General features: G+C 38.0%; 1 protein-coding gene across 1 annotated transcript in view; it reads right to left on the bottom strand.

Moving 5' to 3' along the window:
* Dsg2 (desmoglein 2) overlaps window positions 1-14,842 on the bottom strand; it is a 53,340-nt gene that overhangs the window by 27,564 nt on the left and 10,934 nt on the right. Inside the window, exon 2 of the mRNA XM_047526087.1 lies at window positions 817-852. Coding sequence (XP_047382043.1) covers window positions 817-852 — 36 coding nt within the window. The remainder of the gene's footprint in view (window positions 1-816; window positions 853-14,842) is intronic.

Here is a 14,842-nt window from a genome sequence, read left to right as displayed (position 1 = left end):
TCAATTTTTTTTTTTTTCCTGTTAGCTGAAAATGAAGTTTCACTTTTCTGTGTTGGTTTATTACTTAAAAATAAATTACTATCATGCTTTAAGACAAAGTGTTTGTAAACTATTAATACAAATTTGAGCAAAACTGGTACAACTGCTAGTTAATGAATTTATTGTTTTCAGGATTGGGTAAAGGAGTAAATCTCCCATCTCTTGTTTCTAGAACTTTAGGTAGAAAACTATTATATAAGTTTTCAGTTGGGTTTTATATGTCAGTGTGTATTTTATCAAGGAAAAGTTCAATACAGATGACCTGCTATCTTAAGATCAGAAATGATTATTATATGAGGATTATTTTATCACTTTACTAATTTTGTTGCTATACCTAAACAAGTATTGTTATTTCAAAACACACTGGTTATCACTAGGTCATTGATTTTTCTTTGTTTTCATTTGAAAATCTTTTTTCTAACTTAAAAAAAATGTAAGTTATATAATGAGAATTAAAAATGACATCAAAACTTAAGATGCAAAAAAAAAAAATCAAGTTTCTTTCTACTTTTTCACTCATTTTTTACAGAGTATCCATGTTAACAGCATAAAGTGTATCTTTTCTGACTACACAGTTATGCATGTATGCACACATGGGTAAAGGTCTTTCCCTATAAAATGATCTATGTTCCCCAGCACTTATCGGCACTTGTTTGAATGAGAACAGCTGTGTCAAGGCAACATGGGTTTTAATCTAGGATTCACAGCCAACTGTCCACTATGAAAATTAAGCCTCTGAGTCCCAGACATCTCTGGGACAACCCCTTGGTTACTTACCTCTAAGTGAAGTCCATTTCCAAAGTTAAAGCAGATCTGTAAAATAAAATTATAGACATAAAAACAGAAGCTTAACCACCATTGCCATCCTGAGTCAAAAGAAAATTAATTTTAATCTTCCCCTTTGCCCTTCCTCATTGACAAGGGCCAGAGAGAGGAACCTGCCTTCACCTTGAGCCACCCTGCCTCCTCCAGACAACAAGTAGAATCTTAAAAAACAAACAAAATAATCTGCCTTGTGGAATTTTAGCTATCCCCTGGTCCTTTTCTCCTCACCGTGGTTTTCACTTCATGTTCTCTGGGATCCACTTACTTTTCCTCGAGGCCTTCAGGATGAGATGAGCCTCACAAGCCTCCCCAGGGGCCACACCACACACACACATACACACACACACACACACACACACACACACACCTCTGCCTGGGTTGACTCTTCGGTTCTTCACAAGCACTATCCCAGTTTGGATTTCATTTTCCTAAACATTTTTAAACCTCTATGCTTTCAGTGCCAAAGGAAGGTGTTTATCACTTTAAAATGAAATGTGGTTGAGTGGATTAGCATTTGGAGTCAAGAGTCCTGAATCTTGTCTCTGTTGCTTTTTCTTGTATCAATAATGATATAAGAACCTTTTTACTAATGATTTAAGAACAGAAAGGTATTTGCTAAAGCATTTTAAACTGCTCAGAATAAAAGAAGTAATTGCAGTTGAGTTTTTTCTGTCTTCTTGGTGCTGGGAAACCATTAGTGTGCATCTTCTGCTCAAGCTAAGGGCCATGGGCTTATGCATTCAACTTGCTCCATCTACGAATTCCATGTATGCTCACACTAAGACGAATTTTCTTTGGTTCTTCACAAGCACTATCCCAGTTTGGATTTCATTGTCACAATATTATATTATTCTAAATACAGTTGTTTCTTTTTCATTTTGCCCCATAAATGCCTATCCTGCTTTCTGAATTTTCCTGTAATTTCCTTTTAATTTGTTAATTGCCTGCAGGCTTCATTGTTTCTGGGCTTCATCTAAATGAGCACTGATGGATACAGTAGCCACATGTGGCTATTTATATTTAAACTGAAAATATCTGAAATTGTAGTTCAGTGGCTCAAGAGCCACATGTGGCTAATGGTTACCATGCGGAGGTGGGGATGGAGCACATTTCCATCATGCAGACCAGCAGACTGCGATTCTACAGATGTCAATGACAGCCAGGGAGCCTTCATTTTCTTGAGTCTTTGACATTCTTGCCTCACATGGTTTCTGGCTCTGTAAACCTATTATTCTTACTGATTCTTACCCTATCCTGGCAATACTGCTAAGAGAAGGCCATGGTGGTCCAGTGGAATCCATCCTCACATGAATTAGAGCAGCTATAAAGGTGGTAACTCCTTCCAGGGTGTTTACAGTTTGCCCAGGAGAGTACAAGCTGACACTTGGCCAGGCATCCATCTCTTAGCCTCGCATCCACAGCAGTACATACAGACTACATATTAGGTAGTCACCTTGGCTTTGTCTCCCTCTTATTGTATCTTGTCATAAGCATTCTAAACCTCAGAACCCCCCCACCCCCAATCACACTGACCACACTTCTGTACCCACTTGCTTTTACACAATGGTTCCACATTTAATTTGATGGATACTACATCTTTAGTCGGCATCTCTTTCCCATTTTTCCCAAGGAGAGGTGTCCTGACTCCTTTCTAAAATTAACCAGCATTTGTGTGCTTGGCTTTCAACTCTTGCTCTGCCACATTTAGCTTCTCAAGAACCTGGTCCTTCCACTAACCTTTCATCTTCATTCTTCACTGGTTAACCAAGTACATTTAGTTCTTCCTTATCCTAAAACAGATCCCTCTCTTATTTCTGCTAACATTTAATCTACTGACCCGCATCCCTCCCTTACTATCATTCCAAATGCAAAGAATTGTCTCTATTTATGGTAGTCACATCCCCACCTTCCACTTATGTGTTAATTACATTGGAAAGTGTCTTTGACTTGGGTTTTTCAGTCTTGTTTGTCTTTGCCCATCTGCATGTCAGGTCACATGGACAGATGAAGCTATTCATGCAATCAGAGCTAAACTTTGCTAAGTCTCTTTCGCATCCTTTATGTTCCTTTGAAAACTTCCTGTGGGGACTGTTCTTTCTGTAGATGGTTCACCCTCTTTCTTTCCTCTTGTCAGCACGTGCTCCTGCCTCTCCCTTGAAGGGAGACTCAAGGTCAGTGGACGTCCAGTCTCTAGGGTGAGCCTCTGGGGATGATGAAAAACCATGGCTAATTTTCTACTTTATGATCAGATATTTCTTCCTTATTTTTTCTATATTAGTTTACCCAGTTAGCAATGGCCAGAGATTTCTCTAACCAAAGTTGTATTCCCCAAATTAATGCATCCTCTACAGTGGCACGGTATGAAAAATAAAAGCAATGCTGACACTGCTGTTTTCTGCACGTTTCTCTGGGGGAATCTTCTAAAGCAAAAACCAGAGCCTGGATTCACGATTCCTCAGTGTCACATGGGTAAGGAACATTCTTAAAATCTACTGCATTACTTTCCCAGCCTCCTCTCTGGTTAAGGTAGCATCTGCAAATTTCTCTCCTTTCTAGTACACAGTGTATTGAGGAGTTGGCTGGATGGAAGATTTCTGACTTTTATTCTTGCCTAAAATCTATCTGGCTAGAAAAAGGGCATAATAATTATGTGCTACTTTATGTACATTTCATTATTGTGACCAAATATCATGTTTTATGAAGATATAAGTGAAAGAGAGCAATCTGTAGTTTTCTGGTCAAAAGTAAATGCATCATATTTTAGCCAGAATTAAAGACAGGCAGGTAGTGTAGGTAGGTGATCTGGTTGGATCAAGAAAATGGAGGCTGGGAAGATCCAAAATGGTGGACAGGAGGGAGGCTGTGTTCCTTGTCACTCCATAACTCGGGCTTCAAGCAGAGGAAAATCTGTTTTTCTGTGAGGCAGTCTTTGCTGCTCATCCATCCCCTGCTGTTTACTCTATTTGTCCACCATGATCACCCGCCCTCTGCCAGCGTATCAACTACGTTTTGAGTGCAGATTGTTCACTGACTGCCGCCTATCACCCACCATTTGCCCATTTGCCTGCCTCTTGCCTGCCCATCGCCTGCCTTTCACCTACCCATCACCCACTGCCTGAGGTCCACCTGCTGATCATCTGCTGACAGCCTGCAGACCACCTGCAGACCACCAGCAGATTGCCAGCTGCCTGCTGTTGTCTGGAAGTACACTGTCACAGTACTAGCAGGTTTGGTTTACATGTGGCTGCCGTTATTTTGGGACAAAAGCCAGGACCTGCAGGACCCCTGGCCCGACTGACTGCACCCTGCCTCCAGGACCACCAGCCTGACTGCGCCCCGCCTACAGGACCCCTGGTCCGATCGACTGCACCCCACACAGACTTGGAGCCCATACACCACACTGTAGCTCCCCATTTGCCAACATGTTTGAAAGGCAGTGCAGCCATCTTGGACTATCCTAGAAGCAGAAGCTCTCATCTTTAGGTGGGGCAAATCCCATCCTGAGACACCAGCTGGAGACTGGAAACTCATTGTCAGGTACCTCTCATGCATCAGGCTACTGAAAACTGAGAGGTTTGAATAGTATATAACTGTTATAGTATAGATTTTTTTTCCTCCTTTTTGAAAAATTTTAAGTTTTTATTTCTTTATTTTCTTACTATTTTCCTTTTGTTTACCTGTTTCCTCACAGTCTCTTTCTCCCTTTTCTCATGCTAACAACCAACTTCTTTTGATAACACTTTCACTCTTCCTATGATCAAGAACTTCTATATACACTTTTCTTATCCCATTAACAGTTACTTCCTACACCCCTCCCCATCCTCTTTGTCCTCCATTAGAAACTGCAGACCTCATTGCAAATCTATTTGTTATACTGTAGATATCACTGAACTCATCCCCTCTGTTTATTATGACAATATTGTTAATATCTTCATAGGGGCTATTTGATTTAGGGCTTCATATTGTCTGTACTGGGTGCTGCTAATATTGATCTCCCCCTTAAATAAGAGATTTTGAAAACCTGCAGGGTCACTGTAAGCCTATAGGGGGGAAACTGAAACCCAGATCTGCACTGCAAGAGGAGAAGATATGTGAACAACATGAAAAACAAGGGAAGAAAGTGTTGTAAACAAACCAAGATTCTATATTAATAGAATCCAATGACAGCATGGTAGAAGAAATGTCAGAAAAGGAGTTCAGAATATATGTAATTAAACTGATTTGTGAAGAAAAGGATGAGATAAGAGAGCAAATGCAGACAATGAACGATTACTCTAATAAGCAGTTAAAAGAGCAACTGCAGGAAGCAAAAGATCATTTCAACGAAGAGAGATTCTGAAACAAACAAACAAACAAACAGAAATCCTTGAAATGAAGGAAACAATAAACCAAATAAAAAACTCAATGGAGAGCATCACCAACAGACTAGATCACTTGGAAGACAGAACCTCAGACAATGAAGATGAAATATTTAATCTTGAAAATAAAGTTGACCAAACAAAGAAGATGCTAAGAAATCATGAAAGGAACCTCCAAGAACTATGGGATATCATGAAAAGACCAAATTTAAGAATTATCGGGATTAAGGAAGGCACAGAGATACAAACTAAAGGAATGAACAACCTATTCAAAGAAATAGTATCAGAAAAATTCCCAAATCTTAAGAATGAAATGGAAAATCAAATACAAGAGGCTTATAGAACACCCAATGCACAAAATTATAACAGATCCACACCAAGGCACATTATAATGAAAATGCCTAACATACAAAATAAAGATAGAATTTTAAAGGCTGTGAGAGAAAAGCATATTGGGGGAAACCAATATGAATATCAGCAGATTTCTCAGCCCAGACCCTAAAAGCTATAAAGACTTGGAATAACATATTTCAAGCTCTGAAAGAACATGGTTGCCAACCAAGAATCTTATACCCAGCAAATCTAAACTTCAGATTTGAAGAGAAATAAAATCCTTCCATGATAAACAAAAGTTAAAAGAATTTACAAATAGAAAGCCTGCACTACAGAACATTCTCAGCAAAATATTCCATGAGGAGGAAATGGAAAACAACAATGTAGGTCAGCAAAGGGAGGAACTACCTTAAAGGAAAAGCCAGTCAAAGGAGAAACCAAGTCAAATTAAAAACCAAAAATAAGCCAAAATGACTGGGAGTACAAATCATATCTCAATAATAACTCTGAACATTAATGGCCTAAACTCACCAATCAAAAGACACAGATTGGCAGAATGGATTAAAAAGAAAGAACCAACAATATGATGCCTTCAAGAGACTCATCTCATAGAAAAAGACATCCACAGACTAAAAGGGAAAGGATGGGAAAAAAATCTACCATGTACATGAACTCAGTAAAAAAGTGGGGCTTTCTATCCTTATATCCAGATAAAATGGACTTCAAGCCAAAGTTAGAAGGGATAAAGAAGGACATTTCATACTGTTTAAGGGAACCATAATCAGGAAGACATAAGGATCATAAATATTTATGCCCCAAACAATGGCGCATCCATGTACGTCAAACAAATCCTTCTCAATTCCAGGAATGAAACAGACCACAACACAATAATTCTGGGTGACTTTAACACACTGCTGTCACCACTGGATAGATCTTCCAAACAAAAACTAAACAAAGCACCCATAGAACTCAATAACATAATCAATAACTTACACTTAACAGACATATACAGAATATTCTATCCATCAACAAGCGAATACACTTTCTTCTCAGTAGCACATGGATCCTTCTCTAAAAGAGACCATATGTTATGCCACTAAGCAGCTGTTCGTAAAGGGAAAAAAACAGAGATACTACTTTGTATTCTATCAGATCATAATGGAATGAAATTAGAAATCAATGACAAAATAAAAAACAGAAACTACTCCAACAACACCTGGAGACTAAATAATATGCTATTGAATGAAGCATGGATAACAGAAAACATCAGGGAGGAGATTAAAAAAATTCTTAGAGGTCAATGGGAATGATGATACAACATATCAAAATCTCTGGGACACTATGAAAGTGGTACTAAGAGGAAAATTAATTGCATGGAGCACATTCAAGAAAAGAATCAAAAGTCAACAACTAAATGACCTAACATTACATCTCAAAGCCCTAGAAAAAGAAGAACAAAGCAACACCAAAAGTAGTAGAAACAGGAAATAATTAAAGAGCTGAAATCAATGAAATTGAAACAAAAGAAACAATTCAAAAAATTGACAAAACAAAAAGTTGGTTCTTTGAAAAAGTAAACAAAATAGATAAACTCTTAGACACATTAACAAAGAGAAGGAGAGAGAAAACTCAAATTACTAAAATCCATGATGAAAAAGGAAATATCACAACGGACACCACTAAGATACATAACATAACGAAACGCTACTTTGAAAATCTATACTCCAACAAAATAGAAAATCTCAAAGACATTGACAAATTTCTAGAGGCTTATGATCCTCACAAACTAAATCAGGAAGACGTACACAATCCAAACAGATCAGTTTCAAGCAATGAAATAGAAGAAGTCAACAACCAAGAAAAGCCCAGGACCAGATGAATTCTCAAATTCTACAAGACCTTTAAAGAAGAACTAATACCAATACTCCTCGAAGTATTTCATGAAATAGAAAAGGAGGGAACCCTTCCAAATTTATTCTGTGAAGCTATTATCTCTGTGATACCAAAACCAGACAAAGACATGTCAGGGAAATAAAACTTTAGACCAATATCTCTGATGAATATAGATGCAAAAACCCTTAAAAAAAATCTGGCAAATCACATACAAAAATATTAAGAAGACAGTGTACCACAATCAAGTGGGGTTCATCCCAGGGATGCAAGGTTGGTTTAACATTTTGAAATCAATAAATGTAATTCATCACATCAACAGGCTTAAGGTTAAGATTCATATGATTATTATTATTTTTTTCAAATTCTTTTCTGTATTTTGCTCTTCCCACTCAACAAACTCTGTTAGAAATGTTTCTATATTATAAGACTGAACTCCAATTCTTTTGAATGACTGCCTGAGATTTCACAGCATGGAGAATCATCTTATCCAACCATTCCCAAACTGATGGGCATACTTTGCTTCCCAGTTCTTACTACTAGTAATAATGCAGCAATTGACATCCTGACACATTATATATGTTTTATTTCTAGGTCACAGATTCTTATTCCCAGGGTGGGAATTGTACAAGTGTTTTCTTTCTTTTTTTTTTTTTTAATTATTTTTATTTAGCTTTAATTTTTTACAGACTGCATTTTGATTCATTGTTCACAAATGGGGTACATAATTTCGTTTCTATGGTTGTACACAATGTATATTCATACCATTCATGTAATCATACATGTACATAGGGCAATGATGTCTGTCTCATTCCACCATTTTTCATACTCCCCTTCCTCTCATTTTCTTCTACATATTCCCCCATTATTATCTCATTCCCCACCCCCACCCCCATTATATATCATCCTCCACTTATCAGGGAAAACATTCGGCCTTTGGTTTTTTTGGCTTGGCTTATTTCACTTAGCATGATATTCTCCAATTCCATCCATTTATTTGCAAATGCCATAATATTCTTCTTTATGGCTGAATAGTATTCCATTATATATATATATATATATATATATATATATATATATATATATATCACAGTTTTTTTATTCATTCATCTGTTGAAGGGCATCTCGGTTGGTTCCACAATCTAGCTATTGTGAACTGAGCTGCTATAAACATTGATGTGGCTGTGTTACTGTGGCTTGCTGATTTTAAGTCCTTTGGATATAAACCGAGGAGTGGGGTAACTGGGTCAAAAGGCAGGTTCATTCCAAGTTTTCTTAGGATTCTCCTTACTGCTTTCCAGAGCGGCTGCACCAATTTGCAACTCCACCAGCAATGCAAAAATGTGCCTTTTTCCCCACATCCATGCCAACATCTATTATTGTTTGTGTTCTTGATAAAAGCCATTCTAATTGGAGTAAGATGAAATCTTAGAGTTGTTTTAACTTTCATTTCTCTAATTACTAGAGATGTGGAACACTTTTTCATGTATTTATTAATTGCCTTTGTGTCTTCCTCTGTAAAGTGTCTGTCCAGTTCCTTGGCCCATTTATTGATTGGGTTGTTTGTATTTTTGTTGTAAAGTTTTGTAAGTTCTTTATAAATTTTGGAGATAAGTGCTCTATCTGAAGTGTGTGTGAAAAAGATTTTCTCCCACTCTGTAAGCTCTCTTCACATTCTTGATTGTATCCTTTGCTGAGAAAAAGCTTTTTAGTTTGAGTCCATCCCATTTATTGAATCTTTCTTTGATTTCTTGTGCTTTGGGAGTCTTATTGAGGAAGTCTGATCCTAAGCCAACATGATGAAGATTTGGGCCTACTTTGTCTTCTATTAGGTGCAGGGTCTCTGGTCTAATTCCTATGTCTTTGATCCATTTTGAGTTGAGTTTTGTGCAGGGTGAGAGGTAGAGGTTTCATTTCATTTTACTGCATATAGATTTCCAGTTTTGCCAGCACCATTTGTTGAAGAGGCTGTCTTTTCTCCATTGTATGTTTTTGGCTCCTTTGTCTAGTATGAGGTGACTGTATTTATGTGGTTTTGTCTCTTTGTCTTCTATTCTGTACCATTAGTCTGCCTGTCTATTTTGGTGCCAATACCATGCTGTTTTTGTTACTATTGCTCTGTAGTACAGTTTAATGTCTGGTATTGTGATACCTCCTGTTTCACTTTTTCTATTTAGGATTGTTTTGGCTATTCGAGGTCTCTTGTTCTTCCAGATGAAGTTCATGATTGCTTGTTCTATTTATATGAGGAATGTCATTGGGATTTTAATTGGAATTGCATTGAATCTGTATAGTGCCTTTGGTAGAATGGCCATTTTGACAATGTTAATTCTGCCTATCCAAGAACATAGGAGATCTTTCCATCCCCTAAGGTTTTCTTCAATTTCTTTCTTTAATGTTCTGTAGTTTTCATTGTACAGGTCTTTTACCTCTTTTGTTAGATTAATTCCCAAGTATTTTATTTTATTTTATTTTTGACGCTACTGTGAATGGAGTGAATATAGATGCAAAAATCCTTAACAAAATACTGGCAAATCACATACAAAAATATATTAAAAAGACAGTTCACCATGATTGAGTGGGGTTTATCCCAGGGATGCAAGGTTGGTTCAACATCTGAAAATCAATAAATGTAATTCACCACATCAATAGACTTAAAGTTAAGAATAACATGATTATTTCAATTGATGCTGAGAAAGCATTTGATAAAATACAGCACCACTTCATGCTTAAAACACCAGAAAAAAATAGGAATAGTAGGAACATACCTCAACATTGTAAAGGCTATCTATGCTAAGCCCACGGCCAACATCATTCTTAATGGAGAAAAACTGAAAGCATTTCCTCTAAAAACTGGAACAAGACAGGGTCGCCCTCATTTACCACTTCTATTTAACATTGTCTTTGAAATATTAGCCAGAGCAATGAGACAGATCAAAGAAATTAAAGGGATACAAATAGGAAAAGAACTCAAGCTGTCACTATTTGCTAATGACATGATTCTATATTTAGAGGATCCAAAAAACTCCACTAGAAAACTTCTAGACCTAATGAATGAATGTGGCAAAATAGCAAGATATAAAATCAACACACATAAATCTAATATATTTTTATTCATAAGTGAGGAATCATCTGAAAGAGAAATGAGGAAAACAACTCCGTTCACAATAGTCTCAAAAAAAAAATAAAATAAAATACTTGGGAATCAATCTAACAAATGGGGTGAAAGACCTCTACGACGAAAACTACAGAACATTAAAGAAATTGAGGCAGACCTTAGAAGACGGAAAGACCTCCTGTGTTCTTGGATAGGTAGAATTAATATTACCAAAATGACCATACTTCCAAAAGCACTATATAGGTTTAACGCAATTCCAATTAAAATCCCAATGACATTTCTCACAGAACTAGAGAAAGCAATCATGACATTCATCTGGAAGAAGAAATAACCCAGAGTAGCCAAAGCAATCCTGGGCAGGAAGAGTGATGCAAGAGGTATCACAATACCAGACCTTAAACTCTACTATTGAGCAATAGTAACAAAAACAGCATGGTATTGGCACCAAAATAGACGCGTAGACCAATGGTACAGAATAAAAGACACAGAGACAAACCCACATAAGTACAGTTATCTCATACTAGACAAAGGAGCCAAAAACATACAATGGAGAAAAGATAGCCTGTTCAGCAAATGGTGCTGGCAAAACTGGAAATCCATGTGCAGTAAAATGAAATGAAACCTCTACCTCTCACCCTGCACAAAACTCAACTCAAAATAGATCAAGGATCTAGGAATTAGACCTGAGATCCTTCACCAAATAGAAGAAAAAGTAGGACCAAATCTTCATCATGCTGGTTTAGGATCAGACTTCTTTAACAAGATTCCCAGAGTGCAAGAAATCAAAGTAAGAATCGGTAAATGTGATGGATTCAAACTAAAAAGTTTTCTCTCAGCAAAGGAAACAATCAATAATGTGAAAAGAGAGCCTACAAAGTGGGAGAAAATCTTTTCCACACACACTTCAGAAAGAGTACTAATCTCCAAAATTTAAAGAACTTAAAAAACTTTACACCAAAAATACGAAGTACCCAATCAATAAATGGGTTAAGGAACTGGGCAGACACTTCACAGAAGAAGATATACAGTGAACAACAAATATATGAAAAAGTGCTCATCATCTCTAGTAATTAGAGAAATGCAAATTAAAACCACCCTAAGATTTCAACTAACTCCAAATAGAATGGCTATTATCAAGAACACAAGCAGTGATAAGTGTTGGCATGGATGTGGGGGAAAAGGCACCCTTGCACATTGCTGGTGGAGTTGTAAATTGGTGTAGCTGCTCTGGAAAGCAGTATGGAGATTCCTCAATAATCTGGAATAGATCCACTATTTGACCCAGCTATCCCACTCCTCGGTTTATACCTAAAGAACTTAAAATCAGCACACTACAGTGATGCAGCCACACCAATGTTCATATTCACAATAGCTAGATTGTGGAACCAACCGAGATGCCCTTCAATCGATGAATGGATAAATAAACTGTGGTATATATACACAATGGAATATCACTCAGCCATAAAGAAGAATAAAATTATGGCATTTGCTGGTAAATGGATGGAGTTGGAGAATATCAAGCTAAGTGAAATAAGTTAAGCCCAAAAAACCAGAGGCTGAATGTTTTCTCTGATAAGTGAATGATGATCCATAGTGGGGGGGTAGTGGGGGCAGGAGAAGAATGGAGGAACTCTGAATGGTGTAGAGAAAAACGAGACAGGAGGGGGTGGGGGAAGGAAAGAGAAGGCTGAGACAAACATTATTCCCTATGTATATGTATGATTACATGAATGTGTGAATCTACCTTGTGTACAATCATAGAAATGAAAAGTACCCCATTTGTGTACAATGAATCAAAAATGCAGTCTGTAAAAATAAAAATTAAAAAAAAACATGAAAGCGAATTGCATATATATAGGAAAAAAAAAAGTGGAGACTGGTTTGGACCTGGAAATTTGGAAACCGCCCCTGGGAGACTGGAATGTCATTGCCTCCAGAGTTGTTTGATTACCAAGATTACCTGCCTATACTACCCCTCCCAAAAGGTTGCAGACAAGGAGTTGTTAATTAATGCCCCCTGGGCTGCTTCATGCCTGGATCACCCCATTTGGTCCTTCCCCCTGCCCATCTGCTTCTCACCTTCTGGCCATCCCACCCGCATCTCCTGGGCCTAGTCATGTGTGCGGGAAGGAGAGAGGCAAGGGGGGAGATCTCCAGCAGGAGAACAAAGAAAGTCTAAAATGTATAAAAGGGGCAGGGCACTCACTTCTTGAGATACCAGAATACCAGCTATGAGCCCTTCTCCTTCCTGGGAGAAGTCTGTGTTACTATCTTTAAGTAGAATCTGCTGTATATGCTTGCCTCAGTGAGCTTCTCTAATGTTCCAAACTTCAACATTTGAAGAAGCAGAACTTGTCATCAATAACCTATGGTATCAATCTGAGCATCCTCGTTGATTTTTATTGGGCTTTACTCTTTAGATGTTATTCACCTAGCAGTGCAGAATCACACGGTTACAAACAGTGCTTCCTAAACTTTAATGTGTGTATTGTTCACTGGTCATCTTGTTAAAATGGAGATTCCAGTCAGTAGGCCTGGAGGTCAGCTGTACACTGCATTTCTAACGAGGTCTCCAATACTGTAGATTTCTTCCATAGTGCTTTAAGTAGTCAGGCTTTAGAATGTGATATGGAATCTAAAGTGCTTGTTTAGTTAAAAAGACAACAAAGTTAGCCTATTCATTACTGTCCCAATAGTCAGCACAAGAAACTGTCACTCTTGGTTGCTAATTCCTTAAAGACAGACACATATTTTATTTTACTAATTTACTCAGTTCTAAGTCTTATATGTTAACATTTCTGAATTCTGACCTTACTCATATCCTCAAATTTCCAAGCTTCTATAACATGCTAGGTAGAAGAATGTTCTTACTCCATTAGATTCTTACATTCTGGGGATACAGACAAAAGTGGGTTGCGATAAGAGCCATAAAGAAAACCAAAACAGGTAGAGTGGTTTAGAAGTATAGGCAGACTCTCAGAAGGTGTGGCTTCCACCTAGTGAGACTTGAATAGAATGAGGGAGCTTCAGGCAAAGTCCTGCAAAAGGAATCCCAGATCAAGAGGTGGGAATGGTTTTGGTGTGGTCAAAGCTGGTGTTGGTGAGAGGAGTCTCCATGAAGATGATGTTAGGGGGACAGGTCAGATCCTGGTCATGGAGAAGACTATGAATTTTATTCACTGGAAACCTTTAAGCTTGGAATGACAGAACTCAAATGTATGTTTGAAAAAGCTCATTCCAGATGTTGTATGGAGAATGGACCATAAGAAGGCAAGAACAAATGGAGACCAAGTCATAGTCACGGCTTGTCATAGCACAGTCACCAGGAAACAGGAAACACTAGTTTGAGCCCTGGGGGTTGCAGGAAGACGGCAGGAAGTAGATACCTTGAGTGTCTGCTCTAGAGGCAGATGCAACAGAACCTGTGAATGGATTGAGGAGGGAAAGGGCAGTCTGGGTGACTCTTAGAATTTTGACCTGATATGAGGTGAGTGAAAAGTTTCCTGAGATGAGAAAAAATGGGAGGTCTCAGTAGGGGTGGGCAAGAGGGGTAGCACTGAAGGAGGGATGAGATGTGGGGCAAGAGCCATTTTTGTCTTCTAGGTGAATGGTGTATTGGTAATGAGTTTCAAGTTCAGAAAGAGGGTCTGGCTGGAGGTAAAAATGTAGGAATGGTCACTGAGTTTTGGTTAAGGAAATGGGATGCTCAGAAGAATCTGTCAAGTCGATGTGTATCTAAGAAGCAAGCATAAAGCAGACAAGCCTAATTTATGCTGTTGGAAACAGGACACTGACCTCCCAAGAGGGTGGGCAGAGACTAAACGGAGCACCTGGAGGCCAAGCTGGTTATTCTGTCTCAGTGTGGTTATTGGTGACAGGGTGTTTTCAGCTCCTGGAGAATACAGTACACATTTTTCTGTGTGCACTTTTCTGTAAGTTATATAACACCAAAAAGTTAAAAATGGATGTGCGTCGTAAAGTTGAGTGTCTTGGAATCGAGGTAAATGGTTCTGCTATTTGTATTTTAGTGAGGCCTACTGCAGTAGCCTATTTTCAGACCCTTAATAAGGCATGAGGAACTCAGAACTCAAATATTTGCTCCACACTTGTACAAAAAATCCATGAGAATCACACTAACGTTTTGTCAGTTGTAAAACTCTACGTTATCTGACTAGGAAATAGTTAATGACTTAGTTACTTCTTTCTCAAGTAAACCATTTGGATCCTGAATTTCACAGGACACATTTTTAATTTAAACGAGTAGTTCAAAACTGAGGGT

This window comes from Sciurus carolinensis, chromosome 15, assembly GCF_902686445.1.
Source record: "Sciurus carolinensis chromosome 15, mSciCar1.2, whole genome shotgun sequence".
Taxonomy (NCBI): Eukaryota; Metazoa; Chordata; class Mammalia; order Rodentia; family Sciuridae; genus Sciurus; species Sciurus carolinensis.
The sequence above is the reverse complement of the archived record's forward strand: the minus strand, read 5'-3'. Positions and strand labels throughout refer to the sequence as shown.